A 24,973-nucleotide genomic window follows, 5' to 3' on the forward strand; every position below is an offset into this window, starting at 1 on the left:
GGTTGAGCCAGTGGACCCAGTCCAGCCTCCGACCAGGCCCCGCCCCTAATGTCACCCCTGGCCCCGCCCCACCCTCACCAGCAGCTCGGAGGGGCCCAGCAGGTCCAAGGTGAGGGACTGCATGCGCGAGAAACGCACACCCAGCTCGCGGTGGACGCCCGAGCACTGGATGCAGGTGAGCACGCCCAGGTTGGTGCTGAGCCACGTGGGGTCTGCAAGGTGGAGAAGCTTGAGCCTGGGGGTGGGGGGTGGGGGGGGGGTTGGGGGGGTGGGGGGGGTGGGGGCCCCTCCCCCTCCCCCCCCTCCCCCCCTCCCCTCCCCTGCCACCTCCCTCCCTGCCCCGTCCACTGGCTGACCTGCAGCTCCGCAGTCGCAGCACTGGCCATTTCCGGGCCTGCTCTTCACCTCCGCGATGAGCAGCTTCGTGAGGTCCTGGGGCTCCCCATCCAGCCCAGCGCCCCCCCAGGGCCCCGGGCCGCCGCTGGGCTCCCCGAGGAAGGCACTGCTCAAGGCCTCGTCCTTGCTGTTCTGTAGCACTGACACCCACCTGCAGAGAGCATGCCGGGGGGGCCCGGGAGTGACACCCGCAGGGGTGGGGTCCCCAGAGGCTGGGAGGTAGCTAGGGCTCCCCTGACCCCACCCCCAGGCTGGCCGTGGGGAGTCACTCACGCCTCACACTCATGTTCATCCTCTGCCTGGAAGTGGTATGTCCTGTTGTCTGTGGGGAGACCGACGTGTGTCTGGTCCACAGAAATCCTGTGGACCTTCCCCGGGCCCAGGGAGCCCTCAACCAAACAGCTGGGCCCCCGGGGGGGGGGGGGGCTTTTGTCCCTGAGGAGCCAGGCTCTGCAGAGCTGGGGTGGGGAGGGTAATGACATGGCCAGTAGCACAGGCAGTTTCTCAGAAGTCACCTCCAAAGGAGGAGCCCAACAAGAAGCCTCTGTGTGAAACCCCAGTTACAGGGTCCAGGGAACAGGACCCCACCCAGCTCAGAGGCAGAGTATCCTCCCAACCTACTGCCATCACCCCACTTGGGCCCTCAGCCTCCTCCTGTCTGGTCTCCTTGCTCCCCAACTCCCCCTTCCCCCAACCTGTACCGGCTGCCAGATTGTTGTGCCCAAGGTTCCAATCTAATCATGCCACCCCCTGCTCCAGGACACCCCGTGGCTCCCTATACCGGGAAATCAGGTCGAAACCTTTAAGAGGCATTTCCCGGGTCTCATCTCCCATCGCTCTCCTCTGTGAACCCTACACTCTGGCCAGACTGGTCAGACCCATTGTCCTGCCCCCACGTCTTTCACCATGCCAGTCCTATCCCCTGAAATGTCTGCCCCCAAACTCTGTGTTGTGTGTTCTTCAAGGCTGCACTCAAATGCTCTCTGGCCCAAACAGCCTTTCCTGATTCCTCACAGCAGGGCAGGGCTTCCGCTCCCTAATCTTTGACAGTGCTGTATCTGCACCTCTCTTCTGGATACATCCCTGCCAGAGAGAGCTCCCTAGGATGAGATCTGGGTCTTTCTCAGCCTGCACTGGTCCCCATGTAAAGCCTGGCATCAAAGCCTCCAAAGGATGGAGACTGAAACTTCTAAAGAAATGATAATTTTGAAAGCCCAATTACCCCAATCCATTCAAATATACTTTACAGAAATAATCGTATTTAATGTGGGATGTGGGTACATTTTAATGTTTAATGGGATGTGGGGTGTACCCTCTAAAAAGAGCACCCAGGGCCTAAGGAGTCTGATGGCCGCAGCAGCAGCTATTTGATAAACACACGTGGGATTGGACAGAGACCCCTAACTGAAGCCTCCTGGGAGCTGACAGGTCTCTTCGAGAAGCCCTAGGCAGTTGTTGGAGAGGAGACAGGGACTACTCACGGGTCACCAGGTCAAAGCACTTTTTCTCCTCGGCATTTGGCCTCACTTGGCACGTCAGCAGGGTCAGCTTCACGGGGGGCCTGTTTATCTGTGGGAATTGGGGGACAGAGGATTTACATGTTACCCTCTGGGCCTCCCAAATCCTTAGGCCTCTATTTCCCAATCTGTTAAATGGCTATAATAGTCCTGTTCCAGTTCACATCTCCTCTCTCCCAGCACCTCATGGATTGTGGAGTGTGGGCCAAGACTACGTTGGGAGCTTTCAATCCCATCCTTCCTCCCACAGGGGGTCTCCAGCCACCTGGATCCAGGTTTGGGGGCCAGTGCTAGAGGGAGGGCTTGTTCTGACCAGTGAAGAGAGGACCTATTGAGCCCTGAGACCCCCTCTCCTCCAGGCCTCACCGTGCTGTGTGAGATGGTCAGGCAGCCGTACTTGACTCCACACTTCCTTTTCTGCCAGACTCTTCGAATTCTAGAGCCCAGAGGGACAGAGAGACACTGACCCAAGGCTCACGCCCAACTCCCCCGTATCAGAAAACACAGCCCTGGGCCAGGTCTCCAGCCCCACCTGTATGACCTCCAGCCACACCTCTTCACCTCTTCCATCCCCTGACTCCTACCCCCCTCACTTTCTGGGGCTCCCTTCTGATGGAGGAGACCTAGTCCTGCCCTGAGGAAGCTCCCAGTCTGATGGGGGAAACACAGCCCCCACTCTCTGGGAATCCTTATTCTAAAGGGGAACATGTGACCCTGGCCCTCTGAGAGCTTCTAGTCTGATGAAGGAGACACTGCTCCCAACCCTTAGGGAGCTCCTAGTCTGACAGGAGCATCAGGCCCTTGACCACACCGATGCATTATGATTAAGGATAAAGCAAGATAGATACTGGGACCCCCAAAACGGAAATTAGCAAACCCACAATCCAAAGCTACTTGGTACTTCTTTAAGAGGTGAATATTAATTGGTATAACAAAGCTATTCTTCTCTGATAAAAGCTGATTAGTAAACAGAAACATGAATACATCCCCCGGAGCCTTTGCATTTCACAGACTGATTTTTTTTTTTTTTTTTTTTTTTTTTTTTTTTTTTTTTTTACACCAGGGAGCAAGGCACAGTCAACGCTTTCATTTCCAGGCATATTCCGTATATTAGAGAGGTTAAGGGTGAAGGCACGGGGACAGCGTAGGGCCTAATAAGTGTTCAGTAAGGGCTAGCTGCTACTATTATTCTTTTTCAAGTTAAGAACAACCAGTAAGTTCCAGCAGGAGTTCATGTGCCTAGGATTCTGAAGATCTTGCACTGCTAGAGCGGAGGGGTGCTGGAACCCTCAGAGTCTATGCAAATGATGAGAACAGTCCCCCTGGGCGGCTCCCCCAACCATTGTTTACTGGCCGTGTGGCTTTGGGCAAGTTACTTGAGCTCTCTGAGTGACTTACCCGTCACTTTTCTTGTACAGAAAGCCCACCTTCTCCGTCCCAAACTGCTTGTTGCCTTGGTGCTGATGGATGCTGTAGCCACCTCCCGAGTTCTTCCGGCTCAGATTCTCCTGTTCCTCGGACACGCAAAGGACACCTTAGGGCGTCTGGGAAGAGCCTCACTGCGCGGGGGTCTCACTCAGGGAGACTTCTCAAGGGCCCCTTGAAGTGGGATCTTCCTTCTCTCCCTCCCTCCACGGCCGGCCTTGGGAGAAGGCCTTCATGTGGGCATGACTGAGGGGCTGACCTCTCTGCTCTCAAGCTGCGGCGTCCCTCGGAGGGAGTCCCGGAGCTGGGTCAGCTTCTGTAGCTCCTCCTCCTGGGCTTGACGCAGCTATGGGACAGAAGGCAGGACCCCGCTGTCAGCCCACAGATGTGCCGGGTGCACAGCCCGGACCGAGACTTGCAGGGCAGCAGCCTTGCTCTCTGGGCAGGGGCCAGCTCTTCCACACCCCCAGATTCTCCCGGCAAGACAGAGGACTTGACCACGTGCCCAAGGGTGAGGCCCGACTTACTGCGTGTACAGAGGCTGCCAGCTTCTCGATGAAGGGGGACAGGCTCTGAGCGGCCTTCCAGCCATCTTGGAAAAAGCTAAGAGGCGTGAGGCCAAACGGGGGACAAGAAAGAGGAGAATGAGGGAGGCGGGAAGGGTGAGAGAAGGTGCTCCAAGGATCACAGGGCCCCTGGGGGCAGTACAGCCTGCCTGTCAGGAGCAAGCTCTCTGGAGTCAAAGTTGTCTGGGTCCAGATCCCGCGTCCCAGCTGCGTGATGTTAGTAAATCTGAGCTGCAGTTTTCTGAGGACGAATGGGGGTTTCTCCTGGCTCACGGGGCTGTTGGGGGACTGAGTGAGCGCAAACGTGTAGAAGTACCTAGTGCCTGATACATGGGGAGCCCCCAGTAAAGAGGAGCCCTAGAAAGCATTCCCTAGAAAGGCATAGGCGGAGTCCTCGAGGGCCTGCCAGATCCTGGGGATGGGCCTTGTTTTGTGTTGTCTGAAGGGTTAATGGTGAGGGCCACGGGGTGGGGGTGGGGGTGGGGACAAGGGAGAAGAAACCTACTTGTGCTGGGCGTGGAAGAACTTGATGAGGCTTTGCAGGAAATCAGGACCCTGCTTCATCTGGCTCTCCCCGGCTCTCAGCAGATACTGGGGAAAGAGCAGGGCTAAGTGTGCAGCGTGTGCAGAAGCTGAATCCTGGGGGCAAGGGGCTGCTGTCCCCACCCCGGGCTAACCTTGGCCGTGACTGAACCTCGGTGATATCTCAAGTGCCATCTGGATAGGACCCCGGGGGTTCAGGAGGCGAGGAGACACATCCCAACCTCCCCTCACCCCTGCGGCGCCCCTTACCTCACACATGTGCAGCTGGAAGACGCGCCGTTCTCTCTGTGTGTCCTGGGCCACCTCCCCAGGGCTCCCTCCTGTCACTCTGGCCCGGTCCCTTTCCTTCTCCAGCCTGGCCCTAGGCCCCAAGGAAAGAGAGGCCCGAACAACTCTCGCCATAGCCCCTTTCACGACCCACCACCTCCACATGCCCCTCTCTGCCACGGGCACACGAGAGTGAGGGGGCCCTCCTGGGTGCCAGCTGTGTGGTAGGGCTGGGGGACAATGGTGAACAAGGAGGATCCAGGTGGGGGAGAAAGACATGAATCAAATCGCAGCCGCGAAGACTAAAATAGGGGATCCGACCTCGCCCGGCTGCTCAGGGAGTGCTGTTTGAGGTGAGATCTGAAAGGCTGAGAGGTAGCCTTGGAGGAAGCTAGGAGCATCAGACCACGGGGTAGCCGGAAGCAGGGGGCATCGGGGCTCAGGGACGGAGATGGAGAGGAAGGGGCTCCAGGTGAGGCACAGAGGGGCCAGATCACGCGGGGCCTAATTCAGATCATTGCTCCCAAGAGCGATGGGAAGGAGCTGAAGGCTTGTATGCAGGAAGGCGACAGGCTTAGATTAGGGCCAGGTGGGGTTTGGGGTGACCAGGCTGATTTTGCCGGAAGGATCAGTGGCTCAGAGGATCAGTAGGTACCTTCATACTTCTGAACCATGGAGCTTCCCATCTAAAGCTTAGAAAACCTTTGTCTTTTTCTTTGTGAGCAAAGACAGCTTGTAGCTAAGAGTAACCTGGGCCTTCCCCCTACAGATCTCAAGGGTTGGCTGTTTTCCCTCTTTGGGGGTGGCTGGATCTGTTTGTAAACGATTTCCTGGAAATCCCACGCCCATCAGACCACCCACTCTCAGCCGGAAGAGTGTTTCCACATCTGGGGCTGGGCACATGTAACCACAAATCCTCTGTAAAGCAGATGTCTTGCTTATCAGTTTTGCTTCCAAGTAGGTACCAGCCCTGAGCAAAGATGACAACTGTGGGATACATTACAAGGATCACTACCCCTCCCCAAGCCTCAGTCTCCTCAGCCGGGAAATGGGGATCCTTATCTGTACCCAGATGAGACAAAGTATGCAGAAGACTTAGCACACGGATGACCCTACAGCTATTATTATCATAGGTCCCTCCAGGCCTCGGTTTTCCTGTCTGTAAACTAGGGAAGCAAAGGCCTAGGCAGAGTCCTCAGGTCCATTCTGGCCTTAAAGTTCCAGGCCCTACTGAGGTCAGTGTTTACATGCAGGATCTGTCTCTGGAGACCTGTTGAGCCATTCCTCAACCGTGGAACTACGGATGTTCTGACCAGATAATTCCTTGATATGGAGCTGTTCAGTAGATGTAGGATGTTTAGCGGCACCCCTGACCTCTACCCACTAGACGTCAGTAGCATCTCCCAGTTGTGACAGCCAGAAATGTCTACTGGGGGGGGGTGCCCCTGAGTGAGCCCCACTACTCTAGAGAGGGGGTCTCTAGGTTTAAAAATTTTTTTTCTCGGGAGTGGTTATTTTTCCTTTCCCTAAAGCTTTATGATACCCCGAGAGGGAGTCTGTGGCAGGCTGGTGGAGTTAGGGTGGGACTGACCCTGTGAACTGGGCCGGGGCGGGGGGGGTCATGGCAGATGCTATTTCAGGGGATCAGAAGATGAGCAGCAGGGAGGGGCAATGGCTAAGGCTGTGGTGTGCCCGCAGTGAGCCTGGCAGCTTGCTAAGAGGGCAGGAGACAAAGCAGGCAGAGCGGCTGGGAGGGGTGGAGGCATCTCCCATGCACACTGCTAACCTCATCTTTCACTAGTAAAAGTGAAAAATAAGCTAGATGGCTATCAGTGGGAAATAGATACATTATGCTCTGGCCATCTGTGGGAATACTATGCAGCCGTTAAAAAGGATAAGGAAGATCTATACGTACTGGCATGGAAAGACATCTGCTCAAGAGTAAATGGGCGAAAAGGAAGCACAACATGGGACAGTGGCTAGAAATGTGTGTTCTAGATTTGAATAGCAGCTCTCTCACTTAACCTTTATAAATCTAAGCTTCAATGTCTCCCATTTCCAAAATGAAACAAATGCTGCCTGTTCTCAGATGGCATAATGCACGGTACAGTAGCCCCTGGCATACGGTAAGCCGTCAGGATTATGATGATGCTAATGATATTGATGAGTATGATAGTAACTACTGGTGATTCCTTTAGATAATGTTTTGTTTGTTTGTTTTTAGCATGGGGCACTTCCTGATTTATGTAATATTTTTCGTACAGGCTCTAGTGGAGATTAAAGGACAGAGGCTAGTTAGCTCAGGATAGAGACAAGCTGTAAAGTATAAATGGCTTCATGAATTACCACAGCTCTGTCCCTGCCTCAGCTGAGGTAATCTACAGAGCCATACCCTACCAGGTCTGAGATGACCTCAGACTACTAGCTGGGGACTTGCTTTTTATTCCACCACACCCTTCCCAGAAAAGAGCAAGTCCTATTCCCTCCCTGTCCTCAAAGGATCACCAATGTTGTAGAAACATTTCCCATGCTGGGAATATTTTATTTCCTTTGAATGGAGTTGCAGCAGAAGGAGTGAAATGAATATTGAGTGAAAAGCAGTGAAATGCTAGTTACTGAGAAGACCAAGGTTACTGGAGAAGGGGACTTCGGGGAGCAGTGTAGTATTCAGACGGGGAGCAGGCACTCCCGGTGGAGTGAGGGGGTCAGTGAGGAGGATGGAGGAGAGGAAAGGAATCAAAACGAACCATGCACCCGCTGACCTGATGCCTTGGAATCGCCTCTCCTGTGATGCCTCCCCCGGCCACCCTTCCCTCCACCCGATCGAAACCACCTGTCTTGTCTGCCGCCTCAACGCCGACACTATTCTTACGGCACCGTCGCTTTGTATCTTCATTATTTATCCACCCACCTCTCTTCTCCCTTACGAACCAGTGGGATCCACTAGGGCAGGGATTGGGGTGGCACTCTCTTCCTTATTTCTTACCTATAAATTGGGGATAATAACAGCCCCCTTCCCTGCCAAGGGGAATAAATACATCAGATAACAGATGTAAAGAGCTTATCATGGTACCTAAGGTAAAAGAAGCTTATAAGTAAGTATAAGTACCAGCTGCTATTATTACTAATTATTATTTTTAAGCACTGATATTGTGTTGGGCACTCTGCTAGACTCTTCACATGCTAAAGTGATAACCCCAGGAGGCAGGAATCATCACCCCATTTTATAGGTGAGGAGCCTGAGGCCGAGACAAGTCACATGTCCAAATCTCTCGGCTAGTAACTGCTGGAGCTAGGATTTGAACCCTGCATCTGGATTCAAGCCACCATCCAGTCTGTCGGATGCTCCAGGCTTGGGGACGGCACTGGTAACCAACGCTGTGTCCCAGATTTGCCCCATCCCTCCTTCCCTGTCTGGTTCCCTCTGCTGGTGACAGGCACAGTGTCTCTTTTTTTTTTTTTTTCTTTTTTAAAAAAAATTGTATTTATTCTATTAACTTTAAAATTTTAATTCCAGTATGGTTAACGCATGGTGTTCTATTAGTTTCAGGTGTATAATACAGTGTTCGACGGTTCTAGACATTACTCTCTGCTCATCACGGTAAGTGCACTCATTAAGCCCCATCACCCAGTTCACCCACGCCCACGGTGTCTTTTCTGATAGGCCACAGTCAGAGACTGTTTCACAGAAGATGAAGCTGAGACCCAGAGGAGGGAAGGGACTGTCCAAGAGCCCAAGCTGGCCAGGGGAAATGCTAGGAGCAGAGGCCTGGGATCCTGCCTGTCAGCCCCTTGCTGTGTTACTCTGATCGCAGTTCTGGCTCAGAAAGATTTATCTGGCTCAGATAAATACTTGTGGAACCACAGCACCAGGTGCTTCATATGCACTGTGTTTATGTCATCTCCACACCAACCCTGCAAGGGTGTCACTGGCCCCATTTCTCAGATGAGGAAAGAGACTTGCACAGGGAACACCCTAGAAAAACTAGGTCCCTGCCCAAGGGATGCCTTTCTCCACAGCTCCAGGTGGACAGGGGAGCCCTCCTCCTATATGAACAACCAGGAAGTGAGGCTCCTGGTGGTATCCAACAGACGCTATTCTGGGCCCTTCCAGCCGCTGCCCAGACTGGTTTGGTAAGCATGAGGTGGAAATTACAGTAACTCACAGCGCACCAATATCTAGCTATACCTGAAGCCCTCATAAAAAGGAGCGTAACAGACGCCTGTGCCAGGACAGGTAGCTCAGCCTATGTAACGTGCCCGGCAGGAGCCAGGAGACCGCGGAGCAGGGCAGAAAGAGCACTGGGTTCTAGTCCAGGCCCTGTGGATTACTCACTGAACAACCCTCACCAAGCCCCTCTCCCTATCAGTTACACAGTCTTTTCTTAAACGAAACCTTGCAGGCAAGATCAATACGTAAATCTGGTACGGGGCGCCTGACTGTGGCTCGGTCAGTGGAGCATGCGACTCTTGATCTCAGGGTTGTAAGTTTGAGCCCCATGTGAGGTGTAGAGATTACTTACAAACAAAATCATATACAAAAACATACGTATATGTATGTGTATGTAAATCTGGTAAAAGCAGAGCTGGTTGGAGATGGTCAGCAGGGTGGGGCTTATTCTTTCCACTTGGTAGGTGATGCCCTGCAAGGCTGACGGCTTAGTCAAGGGAACTCAGGAAGACGCAGACCATGTGATGGCCCCACATCAAATTGCTAGGAAGACTGCCTGCGTGGCCACGCCCCTCTCTGGGGCTCTAAAGAGAGCAGATGGCCACGCCCACCACCGCTCCCACACCCTCCCCCGGGGCGGGGCGGAGGGTCTACAGGCACAACCCCAGTAGAGACCTGAGCGCTGCTGGAGTGGGGAGTCCTGGCCTTCCTTCAGCCTCCCTGGGGCTGGAGGAACAATAAAGCTCCAGGATCTCCTTCTTAGAATTGAACCTACAGAAGTAATGATTCTGGGAGAGAGCAAACATTTAGTTCCAAGGATGCTTCCCCAAAGTCAGGGGCGGAAGAAATACATTACGGATCATGCGTATGTTGAAACACAGTGTGCCCATTTAAGTGACGATGTATATGAATATGCAACGATGTGGAAAGACAGTCATGATGTATTTTAAGTTTTATTTTTATTTTCTTATTTATTTTGAGAGAGAGAGAGAGAGAGAGAGAAAGCATGAGTAGGGGTGGGGCAAAGAGAGAGAGGAAGCGAGAGAGAATCCCAAGCAGGCTCCGCACCGTCGGTGCAGACAGAGCCTGATGCGGGACCGAACTCATAGGCTGTGAGATCATGACCTGAGCGGAACTCAGAGGCTTAATGACTGAGCTACCCAGGCGCCTGGGTCATAATGTATTTTTAAGTAAAAGAAAACTCAATATGATTATTATGTTCTCAGTCTTGTAAAAAATATTTCTTTATATATAGGAAAATGACTAGAAAGTTGTTAATGCTTTGGTCTTGGAAATTAAGCTTTTCAAGGGCTCCTGGTGGCTCAGTCTGTTAAGCATCCAACTCCTGATTTCCGTCAGGTCATGATCTCATGGTTTGTGAGTCTGACCCCCTTGTCTGGTTCTGTGCTGACAGCACAGAACCTGCTTGGGATTCTCTCTCCCTCTTTCTCTCTCAAAATAAATAAGCTTTTTTTTTATTATTATTAAAGAATTTTCCTTTTGGTCTTTGGTAGTTTCCCCTCCTCCCACTTTTTTAAGTGATAAAACTAGAGCATCCGCCCATACTATGTAAAAACACTCAAATAACAGGGGCGCCTGGGTGGCTCAGTCGGTTGGGCGGCCGACTTCGGCTCCGGTCATGATCTCGAGGTCCGTGAGTTTGAGCCCCGCGTCGGGCTCTGGGCTGACGGCTCAGAGCCTGGAGCCTGCTTCCGATTCTGTGTCTCCCTCTCTCTCTGACCCTCCCCCGTTCATGCTCTGTCTCTCTGTCTCAAAAATAAATAAACGTAAAAAAAAAAAAACAAAAAACCACTCATATAACAGAAGTACTAGCTGTTCCCCACAGGGCCCTCATCCTCTCCTAAGGATAATTAAAGTTTTTTCTTCTTTCCTCCTCATTTCCTGAGTTATTCACAATGGACACATACTGCTTTTGCAAAATGCAAGAGAAGACAACAGTTTACAAATAGTAAACAGAGCTCTGAGGTACGGTGGGCCTGGCCGGGCCCTGGCAGAGTCCCATAGACAGGGCCCGAGGAGTCTCTGCTCTGGGGGGACTGGCTCCTTCTGTCCCCATGACGTGCCAGTAGCCAGTGAGAGGTCTGGAGTATCGTGAGGTGCGCACAAGAGGCGTGGGTCTGACACTGACTCCCTTTCCTCCTCTATGTCCGACTAAACGCTTACAAATAACCACCTGGTGTTGCAGAAAGAGGATGAAGGGGCGGGAACCCCAGCTCCGCCTCCGCCTCCCGGTGTGGCCTTAGGCAGGCGACTTAACCCGTCTGAGCCTCCAATTCCTCCTGACGCTTGGGAGGCTAACACCTCCCGCACAGGCTGGGTGGTTGTGGAGACTTACTGGCATGCAGCCTTTCCCTCTCTCTGCCCACTTCTGGCACCACTGAGCAGATGGGTCTCTGAGAGCAGGATCTCGAGGACCCTTCACAACTGCCCCCCTTTGGTGGTCCTGCAGTCCAGCCCCCAGACTCCTGTCAGGCCTGGGCATAGATCACCTCCTGTAAATGCCTCTAGAGAGTGAGATGGCGGGTGCCTGGGTGGCTCAGTCAGTTGAGCTGAACCAACTTCGGTTCAGGTCACGATCTCACAGTTCGTGAGTTCGAACCCCGCGTTGGGCTTTGTGTGTCCAGGCTCAGAGCCTGGGGCCTGCTGCAGATTCTGTGTCTCCCTCTCTCTCTGACCCTCCCTGGCTCACACTCTATCTCAAAAATAAATAGACATTAAAAAAAAAAAATGTTAGAGAGTGAGATGCCATGCGCTTTTGGGTGACACGTCCTGGCAGCACTGAGGTTCTCCCCCTGTCCAGCCTCCTTCTGCAACACAAGATTCGCTCCCCTGGGCAAACCACCCTGACCGCAGCCACTTACATTTTGGCTTCGTAGTCCTTCCACGCCTTCTCCAGCTGCTTTTTGGAATCCTGTGGTTTAAAAAGAACAATTTGCCCAGGGGCGCCTGGGTGGTGCAGTCAGTTAAGCGACTGACTCTTGACTCTTCTCGATTTCAGCTCAGGTCACGATCTCATGGTTTGTGAGTTTGGAGCCCTGTGTGGGGGAGCCTGCTTGGAATGCTCTCTCACTGCCCCTCCCCCATTTACACATGGGAGTGTGCGTGCACACACACACACACACACACACACACACACACTCTCAAAATAAAAAACTAAACTAAAAAAAAAGAACAATTTGCCCAAAGGGGCACTTGGGGGCTGGAATCAACAGTATGCTTTGCTACCTTTAGGAGGACCCTGTGCTTTCATGCTCCCCTATGCTGCTCAGAGCCATACTCCAACCAACCCCTGCCCCCATAGCCCTTACTGTAAACCTCACCCCCCAAACGAGACCCGACCAGCACCATTTCTCAGGACTGAACCCCTTCTCCCACCTGACCTCTTCCTATAGCTGCTAAGAATCAGCTGGGTTTGGTGGGCCTTGGCCTGAGGTACGGGAAGAATTCTGAGTCCTCTTTCTCAGAAGGCAGAGATCGCCAAGAGAATGAGGAAGATGGAAATCAGACTCCTCCCCTAACTTTATCCCACCCTTTCTTGTGCCTGGAACCAGATCATCCTCTCCACAGGAAGGGTACACGTAGAGGGACACACGCACAGAGAGGCTGAGGAGTCTACTCAGGGCCACACAGCAAGCCGGTGAGACCTGGCTGATCTCTGGCCTGGTTTGCCTGGGCCTCATCCAGCTGGAGTGCTCACACCCTCCAGAACTGTCCCCGTCAGCCAAGTTAAAAAAGCTGCCTGGCTGGTTTGGGCGGTTCCCAGGCTGGTGGCCGGCCTAAGGCAAGAGGCAAGTCTCTGGAAGGAGGACAGCTTCTCCCCTGGGCCTTCTGGGGCAGACTTCTCAGGGAGATTATTCTGTCGCTTTCTTTGAGTTCTGCTCTGCCTGGAGGCTAGAGCTGCCAGGTGCAGAGAGCAGCCAACACTGGAGTTGGCAGCCCCAGATCCCACCCTGGCTCCTTGGACTAGCCAGGTAACCTGTAAACAGGTTACCAAACTCCCTGGGCCTCGATCTCCTCAACTGCAGAACAGGGACAGCAGTACCTACAGAACCCACCTCGTAGGGTTGTTGTAAGAATTGCCTGACCCGTTTCCCGTAAGGGCCCCGGCAGACAACAGTTCAGCCATCCCAGACTGACCCCAAAGCCAGGTCTTCCCGCCCCTCCGAGGGTCAGCACTCCCACTGTGACAGCCTCACCTGACCTCCGGCTTCAGCCCAGCCCTGTCTGCCCTTCGGTCCCCTGCCCACCTCTTTCTTACTCCATCCCATCACCTCTGGGCACCTCCACTCCCCGAATGGAAACTCACCTGTCGCCCGTCCCTCAGTTGCCCCTTCAATAGACTGTCCAGGGGGAATGAGACAATGTTGTTCAGATTCTGAACCTGGAAAAAGCAGAGACCGCCATCCCCCATCTTGGGTGACCATCTGTCAAGCCCCAAGGGGCTACAGGGCACAAGGAAGGGTCAGAGGGCAAAGGAGGGCCCTGGGGTGAGGGTGGGGGGCAGAAGGGGTGGCAGAGCCGGCCCCTGAAAGCGCTGTTTCCCCTTCTCCTGACTAACCCGGCCTCATCGCCTCACAGCTCCAGGAATATCCACGGTCAGCCCATCTCCATTCCTTTGCCACAAGCACCCTCCCCTCGCCCCTCTGACTCTGAAGTGGCCATCTGCTGTTTGTGTCTGGCCAGCTCCCCTCCCCCATCATGTGGGGAACCCTTTCCCCTGTGGTCACGTGAGGTAAACACAGGAGTCAGAGCTGACCAGAGCACCCCATCCTCGGGCAATAGGGATTGGCTCAGGTGCACAATTCGAGCTGGCCAATCAGGATCCTTCCTGGAACTTTCTGCCAGAGTCCTGGGAGAAACACTGGGTCTTTCTTCTGGTGAGACTGTGAATCTGGGTCTGCTGGGCCATCCTGCCCACTGAGCAGACACAGAGAGAAACTAAGAGAAAGAGAAGAAGCCTAGAGCCAGTTGCATACCTGGATTTCCCATTACGGGGGCCAATGAATTCTCTTTATAACAAATCCTAGTTTGAAAAAAATTTTTTAATGTTTATTTTTTTATTTTTTATTTTTGAGAGAGAGAGAGAAAGACAAAGTGTGAGCAGGGAAGGGGCAGAAAGAGAGGGAGACACAGACTCTGAAGCAGGCTCCAGGCTCTGAACTGTCAGCACAGAGCCCAACACGGGCTCGAACTCACGAACTGCGAGATCATGACCTGAGCCGAAGTCAGACACTTAGCCGACTGAGCCACCCAGGCATCCCTAAAAAATCCTGGTTTGAATTGAGTTTCTATCATTTGGCAACCCAAATTGCCTGTCTGATATTTTAGTTCACCTTTCAAAGTATAGCTTGGGTCTCCCCTCCTCCAGGAAGCCTTCCTGATTGCTCCTCCCCATGGTCTACGCTGACCTTCCCCTTTCTGAACCATGGCAGCCTCTGACCCAACTCGCTGGGCCCTCGAGTTTGTGCCAAGCTACTGGTAATGCTTGGTGTCGTCCCACATCTCAGCTCCTGTCTCTCCCACTAGACTATGGCTCTCTAAGGTATTAGCCTCTTTCCTGTGTCACCAGCCCCTCGTACGATGCCCAGCACAGAGTAGACCCTCAGCAAAGCTTAGTTTGACTGAAAACAGCAGGAGGAGAGGTCAAGACAAAAGAGGTCACTAATTCAGTTGAACTCACACACTAAAGCCCTACATATGGGACAGTGTGTGAGGCAGTGCTATGCAGAGAGGTACAATCATGACAGGTGGTAATATTATCTATCACTAACTGCACGCTTACTCTGGGGTAGGCACTTAACTTGCGTAACCTCATTATAACTCTGTGAGGTGGGTACCATTATGAGCACAATTTTACAGACGGGGCCCAGGCAGAGTGAGCGACTTGGCCAGGGACACCCACCCAGAGAGCCACAGAGCAGGGTCCGAGTCTAAGCCTGTGGTCTGGGGGCTCAACCACCAAGCAAACTGCGTCTCAGAGATGATGCAGCCAGGGCCTGGGCAAGGGAGGGACTGGAGCCACGACAGCCAGTCCCAAAGCCATGGAGCCTGGGGAGCGACGGGCTTTCCTGAGGTGCTACAGCCAGGCTTGGGTTCAGACACTGGAGCCGGACAACCTGGGTTCAACTCCGGCAGTGTGAACTCGGGCCAGGTGCTTAACCTCGTGCCCTAGTTTCCTAGCCCGTAAAGCGGGGAAGACAGTAAAACCAAACCCACAGAGCTGTGCTCCAGGATTGGATGAGTTAACCCACGTGAGGCACCGAGAACCGTGCCTGTTCAGGGGAACAGCTTCTATCTTGGACCACGTGCAGGAGCCGAGAGGCTTGGTGAGGGGAGGTCGTTCCCAGGCTTTGTGGACACAGCAGATGCAGTTGGGAAAGCAGAGGGCAAAGAGGGTTAAGGGGAGGCAGTGGCACAAAGGCAGGAACCCCAGGCTCTGCCCTCCCTTCTCCCGAACCTCCTCCAGGAAGCCCTCTCTTCGTGGGGCTCTTCCCCTCTGTGAGGCCCATCTGCTGCTGGGTACTCGCACAGAAGAGAAAGAGGAGGGCAGGGTCAGAGGGAAGGCGGGGAAGAGAAGACATGGGGGGAAAGTCAGAGGAGAAGAGGAACGCAAATGGTAGGTCAGAACTGGAAAGGGAACTGGGTCTCTGGTCAAGGTCAGGGGAGACTGGAGGTCAAGGGCAACCCCCGAGAAGGGTGGAACCTTTCTCAGTCAGGTTCTTAAGCCCACTTGATGTACCCTGAGCCTAGGCTAAGGGCTGGGTGAGAAAGGAACAGGGCCTCACCAGGTTCTTGAAAAGTGCAGCCACCTCGCGGGTGAACACGGCCAAGTTCAGGAAGCCGGTGGACAGCTCATGACTGTTTTGGGACAAGTGGCTGTTGCCCAAGGACTCTACAGCCTCTCGGTACTGCTCCTCATTCTCCACGTGGCCTGTGGAGGTAGAGAAAGGCAGAGTTCGTTCCATGCTAGGGCTGGGGCTGGGGAAGGGGCTCCTTGGCCAGGCTGGGCGTCAAGCAGGCTCACTCACCAAGGCCGGAGCTGTGGATCGCCCGCACAGCTTTCTTTATTCTCTGCAGGATGGCCTGGTCTCCTTCTAGGATCTGGAAGCAAATGTGGATAGAGTTCAGGGATGCCCAGCTGGGAGGAGTGCCGGACTCCATGATCCCACCCTCGAAACACACGTTTAACGTTTCTTCCCCGGGGTCCCCCTGCACCCCCCACCAAACATAAATAGACCACCCTCTTCCACCCAGACCACATGGGAAACATAGATCGGTCACACCACTCCAGAAGACCACAGACTTTTCTCCCCAACTCCAGTGCAGGCCAGCTAAACACAGCGATTGCAAGGCATGTGGCACAGTGGGGACAGCCAGACCTGGATTGGAACCCTGACTCTGGCACTACCTACTGCGTCAATCTAGACAAACCTGTTAACTTCTCTGAGCCTTGGGTACCTTGTCTGCAAAATGGAGATGATACTATAGACTCCTGGAGGTGCTGAGCAAATGGATTGGTTTTACAGATATATACAAAACGCTTGGGGCGCCTGGGTGGCTCAGTTGGCTTAGCATCCGACTCTTGATTTCGGCTCAGGTCAGGATCTCGTGGTTCGTGGGATGGAGTCCCACATCGGGCTCTGTGTTGTACACGCAAAACGCTTAGCAAAAGACCAGAGGAGAGAATGTGGACATCTCTGTATTCTCGAAGACAAATCCCAGGCTCAGGAAGCAGAAGGGGCCGCACTCAATCCCAACTGGAAAGAACTGGTGGGACAACCATCTCTGTGCGTTGCAGAACAGACAGCAGACTGTGGGGAAGGCCAGGAGATGTGATGGTGAGAAGCAGGACTCGCGTGCCTTGGGCGGGGGGGGGCTCGGCTCAGCTCAGATCAAAACCTCCCAGAAGCCCCAGCCCCATGGAGCCCTTATGAAATGCTTCGTTAAGCTGGAAATTATAGAATGTTAGGGCTGAGAAGGGCTGATAGAACCACAGATGAGGAAACTGAGGCCAAGAGAGGGGAGCGCCTTGCCCGGAGTCAAACAGCGGGGCAGGAGCAGAGCTGGGTTTCCAGGGGCTGCTCCAGTACCATGGTTCACCCACACACCCAACCACACGCCGCCGCCCCGCCCTGACCCCAGCCCCACCTCTTTTGTCCCGTGACCAAAAAAGGGATCAGAGTTTATTTTCAAAGAGTTACCTTCAACGTGACCAGGGGTAGCAAACACATTTGGCATAGTATCTCCAAAGATTCTAAGTGATATTCACAGGAGGACATGCACAGGGCCGACCTCAGGGGCAATGTGGGGTGTTCTCCGAAGCCTCTGGCATGTAGGGAGCCTCTAGAGGGAGGGGGGTCTGGGTTTGAAGCTCAGCTCCCCTGCCCAGGTGCTGTGTGACCTCGAGCAAGTTGCCTATTTGCTCTGAGCTTCCTGATTAGCTATCTGGAAAATGGAGGAAATCCTGAGTATGAACATCATGTGTGGGACCAATGGAGGCTCATCCCAGGGAAGAAGAAAAGAGTCAAGGACTTAGGGAGATGGGGGGAGAGGAGGCCATATTTGAATCAGCTAAAGAACTAAGACATTCTCCTGGAGAAACAAAGACGAGGGGGAGGACAGTTCCCAAAGACCTAGGTGAGGGAATATGCGTTCGCCAAAGCCCTCGATCCCCACCTCGAGACTTGAAAGGGAAAGCTAAGAGATGATTAATTTAAGGAGCTGTGACTTTATGCCAAACGACAGCGTAGGTTAAAGATATGAACAAATTCCAAAGAGATTTAGAAAACTCCCTAGAAGGCAGATCCGCGTGCTTAGCATACAGAAAATACCCAATAATTGTTTACCTAAATGAATGACGTTTTGCAAAGTCCTGGGACATGCACCTGAGAAGTCTGTGTCCGTGATACTTTTCGGAGAGTCTCCCCATCCCACGACACAGATTCTCTGAAAGCTGCCCTCCTCCCCTCTAGCGGTGGGCCCTTGTCACCTTGTTTGTTTTAGCCACAGTTGACTGGACTAGGGTGGACAGTTGACCCAAGCTGGCCCAATCAGCTTCTCTCTCCAAGGAATTCGGAATCAGGCTCTGGGAAGTTAGCTAACTGATCTGAAGTACTGAAGCTGGGACATCTTTCCCACCGTGTGCAAAGAGAAAAGAACAAAGCAGATGTACAAAAGAAGCAAACGAGACCCATGCGGCCACAGAAAAGCACTAGAAAAATGCTGCTCTGGTTTCTGGCACCTCTCCCGATCCCGCACCCACCCTGAGAGGCTCCTCTACACTTCCTGTCCTTGGGTCTTCATGAAATATCCCCGAATCCATCCAACAAATTCCCCTAAGTGCTTAAGCTGGTTTGAGAGGATCTCTCTTCCCTACAGAGACTGCTGGTTGGCTCCCAGCGTCCATTCTCTCTTCTTCTTTAGCAAAAAGAACCCTGACTTTTCCGACGGCCACTCGCGAGAGAGACGACACTTCCCAGCCTACCTTGCAGGTGAATATGGTCATATGACGAAGTGCTGACCTATGTAATACAACGGAGATTTCATTTGTTAGCTTTCAGAAAGTATTCTTAAAAGGAAGGGGGAGCCCCTGGGTGGCTCAGTTGGTTGAGTGTCTGACTCTTGATTTCGGCTCAGGTCATGATCCCAGGGTTGTGGGATCGAGTCCCACATCGGACTCTGTGCTGACAGCACAGAGCCTACTTATGATTCTCTCTCTCCCCCCGTCTCTGCGCCTCGCCCCCTCAAAACGAATAGATTAAAAAAAGGAAGGGAAGGACTACATACCTATTAAAATGGCCCAAACCCAAAACAATGACAACACCAAATGCTGATGAGGATGTGGAGAAACAGAACTGTCTTTCACTGCTGGTGGGAAGGCAAAACGTTACAGCCACTTTGGTAGACAGCTTGGCAGTTTGTTACCAAACTAAACATACTCTTACCATACAACCCAGCAACTGCACTCCTTGGTATTTACCCAAATGAACTGAAAGTCTATTGCCACATAAAAACTTGCACATGGATGTTTACAGCAGCTTTATCCATAACTGCTAAAACTTGCAGACAATGGCATATTGTTTAGCGCGAAAAAGGAGCTCCCAAGTCACAAAGGACGCAAAAGAACCTTAAATATATATTTCTGGCTGGCTCAGTTGGTGGAGCACGTGACTATGGATCTCAGGGTTGTGAGTTCGAGTCCCATGATGGGTGTAGAGATGACTTAAAACTAAATTGTTTTAAAAGATGTATATATATTACTGAGTGAAAAAAGCCAATCTGAAAAAATTGCATAGTGATTCCAACTATGGGACGTTCTGGAATAGGCCAAAGTGTGGAAACGATCAAAAGATCAGCGGTTGCCAGGGGAAGAAGGGATAAACAGGTGGAGCACAAGGGACTTTTAGAGCAGTGAAACGATTCTGCATGGGCCTGCTCGTGGATACGGTCACTATGCATTTGTCAAAACTCATAAAATGTACAATACCGAGAGTGAACCTTAACATAAACTATGGATTTGGGGTGATAACGACGTGTCAGTGTAGGCTCACTGATTATAACAAATATGCCACTCTGGTGTGGGATAGTGATAGTGTGGGAGGTTATTTGTGGAGTAGAAGGTATATAGGAACTCTGTATTTTCCACTCAATTTTGCTGGGAAGCTAACAGTGCTCTAAAAAATAAAGTGCTTTTTTAAACAAAGAGGGGGAAAAACAGAAAAGGATAAAAGGAAGAGAGGGAGGGGTACCCTCTGTCATAACTTTCTCTTGGCTGGAATGCATTTGTGATGTCTAGAGCTCAGGCAGCCATCTTGGACCACGACGTAGAAGCCACCTGTTATGGACGGTGAGTGAAAAAGTAGTAGCCTTGTCCTGGTGATTGAGGAACCACCCTAGCAGCCCTGGGCCACTTATTTGTAAACATTTATAAAAGAAATAAATGTCTATCTTATCTTAGCCACGTTATGCGGGGTATGTTGTCATTCGTGACCGAAGCTAGCTCCCACTTGCCTACGGGTAGGCAAGCCACCCTAATGACCAATAAACTATCACTTGATGCCCTTGTCAGACATATCTCAGGAAATGGCTTCCTGGCAAGATACCATTTCTGCCCCTACTGCTCTTAGCAACCAAGGTTCACATAGCTATTCATTCATTCATTCATTCATTCACTCACTCACTCACTAGTTACTGCGTGCCTGCGTTCACACTCTGTGTAAAAGACACAGACTTTGGGGCGCCTGGGTGGGTCAGTTGGTTAAGCGTCCGACTTCAGCTCAGGTCATGATCTCACAGTCCGTGAGTTCAAGCCCTGTGTCGGGCTCCGTGCTGACGGCTCAGAGCCTGGAGCCTGCTCCGGATTCTGTGACTCCTTCTCTCTCTGCCCCTCCACCTCTCACGCTCTGTCTCTCTCTCAAAAATAAATCAACATTAAAAAAAAAAAAAAAGACAGACTCAGCTCTCAGGGACATCACCATCTAAGGGGCAAAGAGCCAAGTAAACAGACACCTGCAGTGTGACTATGGCTATAATGTAAGGTGGACAAGGCACTCGGGAGCCCAGGAGAAGGACAGCCGTGTCTGCTTAGGAAGAACAGAGAAAGTCTTATTCGGTGATGCTTGACTATGGGCCCGGGACAGGCAGGAAAGAGACTAAGACTGCACGGTGAGATGCTGTGGGGAGTGCGTGATATAAATGGTAGGATTGCTGGAGGAGGAAGGCTTGCCCTGGGAAGAATGGGAAAGGAGAGGAACACTGTTCATTCATTCATTCGTTCATTCCGACAAGCACCTACTGGTGCCTATTTTAGCCAGGCATGGCCCTTTCCTTCAAGAGGCTCCCAGACACATAACCACGCAAGTGCCTGAAGCGGGCACAAAGAGGGGAGAGTTCTGATCACCCTTTTCCCAAGAAAATATTTGCACGCCACTCATACTAGGGTATCGACGGCTGACTAACAACTACCCTCTATGATATAATGGGGCAAAGGCTTAAGCTAAAGAAATACAGTTGTGTTTGTTTTTTTGAGAGGGAGAACGGGTGGAGGGGCAGAGAGAGAGAGAGAGAGAGAGAGTATCCCAAGCGTGCTCCACACTCAGCACAGAGCCCGACACGGGGCTCAGTCTCTTGCTCCTGAGATCATGACCTAAGCCTAAATCAAGAGTTGGACACTTAACCGACTGGGCCACTCAGGCACCCCTAGAACTATAGTTTTAAGGAGGAAATTCTGATCATAGATAGCCTGGGGATGGGAAGATATCTGGGGAAAGGCACAGAGGTTTCCAGATCTCCTGTAATGACCCTACCATAGCACAATGAGTCGCAAGCTGAGATTCTAACCCCATTCTCCTTAAAACGATCTCCCTGGGTAACACTACAACAGCAGTGCTCCAAACGTCCTCTTCTTTAAAGTAGGAAAATGATATCATACGGGGAGAAAATCCATCCTCTTCTTAACTCACAGAGTCACTGGTGAAGCTTGTATGAGATCGCAGACATGGCAGCACGTGCCAAGCCCTGAGGCATCTGGAAAATATGAGTACGATCCTTACTGTGGTTTGCTTTCTGCCTGTGTATGAGATCAGCCCTCCTTCTCCGTGTCGAAGACTGGGCTAGGCTAGAAAAAACAAAAATCAGCCTCTGGATTCAGGTGGGTCCATTTAATCCTCAAAGTGGGGTCTCTGAACCAGCAGCATCAGCACCACCTGGGACCTTGGTAGAGATGCAAATTCTTCGGCTGAATCAGGAAATCTAGGGGAGGGGCTCAGCGATTTATGGTTTAACAAGCCCTCCAGGTGAATCTGATGCATGCTAAAGTTTGGGAATCAGATTCTATCAGAGACACATAAATCATCACTGCTAAAAGTATGAGGCTGGCCCCAAACTATCTAGCTTTGAATTCCAGCTCCACTAGGCACCTGCTGTGTGACTTCTCCATGCCTCAGTGTCCCCATTCATGAAATGAGGTTGATAATAGTTTCTCCTGCATAAGGTTGTTGGAGAGATGAAATGAATCCACAAAGTAAAGTGCTCAGAACCTATTATTTCATAGCTAATAATGTTACTTATTCCAAAATGAACCTGAATTGGTTTGGAATTTCTCAATCTTCCTTGAGCTAATTAAAGGTCTTCTCCCCACCCTGCCATGATCCTGCTCAACAAGATGTGGGAATGACAGGTGCAGAGGGGCCACAGTGGAGCCTCTGCCACGGGGCAGTCATATACAACAAGATGCCACATGTTCTGAATACACATTTCTTGTCACCTTCCCAGCCACCCTTTGAGGTCGGCATCACCACTGGCATTTTATAGATGAAGCTGCTGGAGGAAGGAACAAGTCCAGGTATGTTCTGGTCCCATAATTCTGAACGGTGGTAGAGCTGTAATTTAAAACCAGGTCTGTCCAAATCCAGGGCTCATGTTCCTTCCACACCACCAAGCCGCCCCGCAGAGGTTAAGGGACATGGCTCCTTTGATATCAAGACCGGATCTGCCTCTGAATCTGAACCCCACCTCAAGAACCTCTGCCATATCCTCTCACCATCCCCCAAACAGGGATGGGGCAGGGAGAGACCTGTGCCAAGAAAATAAGGTTGACGGTGGTGCTCCAACTACAAATATCCCAAGGGCTATCCTACTGAAGAGAATATAGATTTGTTCAAATTGGACCTGAGGGTTCCTAGGACTGAGAGGTGGAATTTAAGGAGACAGAAACAAATTTCAGCTCAAACAGAGGAAGGCGTTCCTGAGGAAGACTAAGTGGTGAGCTCCCCACCATTTGAAGTATTCAAGGACTTCAGATGGCAGAGCATGACTCGGGCACTGGATTTGGGATCAGTAGTGATGGCTATTTAGATTTCTCTGAAATGGCTCCAAAGCCTGGGCAAGCATCGGGCAGAGGCAGGGGAGACGAGACCCAAGACCATCAGGGACGTGACTAAACTTGGAAAACCGACTAGAGTCCTTTGGTCAGCCTTGCCTGGCTGGCCCGAGACAAAGCCTGAATTCCAGCTGGTGGCCCTGCCCTTTGTGCCCCTACTTCCCCCAGTGCCACTGCCCCCACCGTGCGCGCGCGCACACACACACACACACACACACACACACACAGTGCTCTGGCTCACTGATCCGTGTTCTCTGCAGGCAAAAGACCACAGATGGCAGCACTAGGGCCATGCCCAGCTGCCCTGCTTGGAAGGGCCTTCTGCTTGCCCCCCTCCTGGGTCAGGATTCATCAATAGGACCCATTCTTCATTCCTGTGATTTCCCAGAGCCAGCTGTGGTAACCATGACGACTCAGCCAAGGGAGCAGAGCAGCAAAAGCTAAGGCCTTGGGAGCTGCCGATTAAATTTCACCATTAGACATTCACTCCTTTGGACTATTATAATATGGGACATAGGCACCACTTTTGTGGCACCATTAATCAATCACAGTGTTTTTCCCACTGAAAAACCTGGATTCAGTTTATCATTCTGTTAAGACTGCTCTTTTTGTTTGTTTGTTTTGCTTTGCTTTAAGACTGCTCTTTAGGTAACAATGAGACTAGAGTTAGCACAGGAGATGAAAACCATTTTCCATCTTTGCTTTGGGCCATGACCTTGTCCCCCAGAGGACTAAGTCATGGAATATTAGAGATAATCTAACATTACCTTCTCATCTTACAGACTGCACAGCAAAGACTCGGATGAGTTCCTTGCCCCGGGTCTCACCAGACATGCAAACGAACTAAGGAAAGCACACAAACCAACGCTTTCGCGGGGCTTTACAGTTTATAAAGCAGTTTGACATCCATCCTCTAAGATTCCCAGCTTCTCAGCGGGGCAGCTGTTGCATTGTTCCCATCTGGCTGAAGAGTCAGTGAAGCTCAGGGAGGTGAAGGAAGTGGCCTGGGCTCACACAGCCACAAAGTAGAGGAAATGAAGCCGGCACCCAAATCATTAGACTCTAACCCCCTTGTTCATGTCTAGTCTCTGGACCCCAGACCCGTGACATCCACAGAGTCACGACCGGGGCCCTACGAAGCCACACGTCCAAGAAGCACCCTAGACCAATAAAAACAGTCTCACAGATTAGCGCGACCACATTCCACACCTGCATGCAGCTGTTATGATAAATAAGACACAAAAAAAGCTTTAAAAGCATTCTTGAGGGTTGGCCGGACAGCTCAGTTGGTTAAGGGTCCAACTCTTGATTTCAGCTCAGGTCATGATCTCACAGTTGGTGAGTCGGAGCCCTGCATCGGGCCGCACTGGCAGCACAGAGCCTGCTTGGGATTCTCTCTCTCCCTCTCTCTCTGCCCCATCCCTGCTCGCTCGCTCTCTCTCTCTCTCTTTCTCTCTCTCTGTAAATAAATAAAACATTGACATAACATAACATAACATAACATAACATAACATCAAATAAAAGCATTCTTGAATTCATGGTAACTTTCAGTCCTTTTCCAAATTTCTCAAGCAATACTAAAAGTATGACTTTGTGGGAAGGTCAGTGAAACTTTGACATTAAAAAGGGATCACTCAAATCAACAGTTAAGCATCCGACTCTTGGTTTCAGCTCAGGTCATGATCTCACGGCTGGTGGGATTGAGCCCCATGTCAGGCTCTGTGCTGACAGTGTGGAGCCCGCTTGGGATTCTCTCTCTCCCCCTCTCTCTGCCCCTACTCTGCTTGTTCTAAGTAAATAAATAAACTTAATTTAAAAAAATGTCTTAAAAAAAGGGGTCCCCCTGTGAGGGGGCAGAATCTTGGCTCCTTTAAGCCTTGATGTCCCCAAAGAAGATTAAATTATATGTGCTACATATTAAACGTGAAAATGAAAGTACTATGTTTTAATGAGCAAGCCAAGTTACACTTGTAACATTTATGAAATGATAAATAAAACGCAAAAAAACAAAAGCCACCAAAAAACCCAGAAAAGGCCTTAGGGCTGCTCATGTCTACATCCAACTACCAATGTACAGGAAACACAGATGGAGACATTCATGACCCCACACCTGGGGAATGCAGCAGTGAGCACAGAGTGCGTGAAACTACAGAACAAGCCGCCGATTTCTCCAACAAGGGGATCGTAG

General features: G+C 51.6%; 1 protein-coding gene across 1 annotated transcript in view; it reads right to left on the bottom strand.

Annotated features, from left to right (window-relative positions):
* Positions 1 to 24,973, bottom strand: part of ASAP3 (ArfGAP with SH3 domain, ankyrin repeat and PH domain 3) — a 48,792-nt gene that overhangs the window by 7,533 nt on the left and 16,286 nt on the right. Inside the window, 14 exon segments of the mRNA XM_042996469.1 lie at positions 79 to 212; positions 357 to 547; positions 670 to 718; positions 1,878 to 1,965; positions 2,280 to 2,349; positions 3,312 to 3,421; positions 3,598 to 3,684; positions 3,866 to 3,941; positions 4,410 to 4,495; positions 4,697 to 4,808; positions 11,768 to 11,817; positions 13,213 to 13,287; positions 15,692 to 15,837; positions 15,935 to 16,007. Of these exon segments, the coding sequence (XP_042852403.1) occupies positions 79 to 212; positions 357 to 547; positions 670 to 718; positions 1,878 to 1,965; positions 2,280 to 2,349; positions 3,312 to 3,421; positions 3,598 to 3,684; positions 3,866 to 3,941; positions 4,410 to 4,495; positions 4,697 to 4,808; positions 11,768 to 11,817; positions 13,213 to 13,287; positions 15,692 to 15,837; positions 15,935 to 16,007 (1,347 nt within the window).

This window comes from Panthera tigris, chromosome C1 (assembly GCF_018350195.1).
Source record: "Panthera tigris isolate Pti1 chromosome C1, P.tigris_Pti1_mat1.1, whole genome shotgun sequence".
NCBI classification, from domain to species: Eukaryota; Metazoa; Chordata; class Mammalia; order Carnivora; family Felidae; genus Panthera; species Panthera tigris.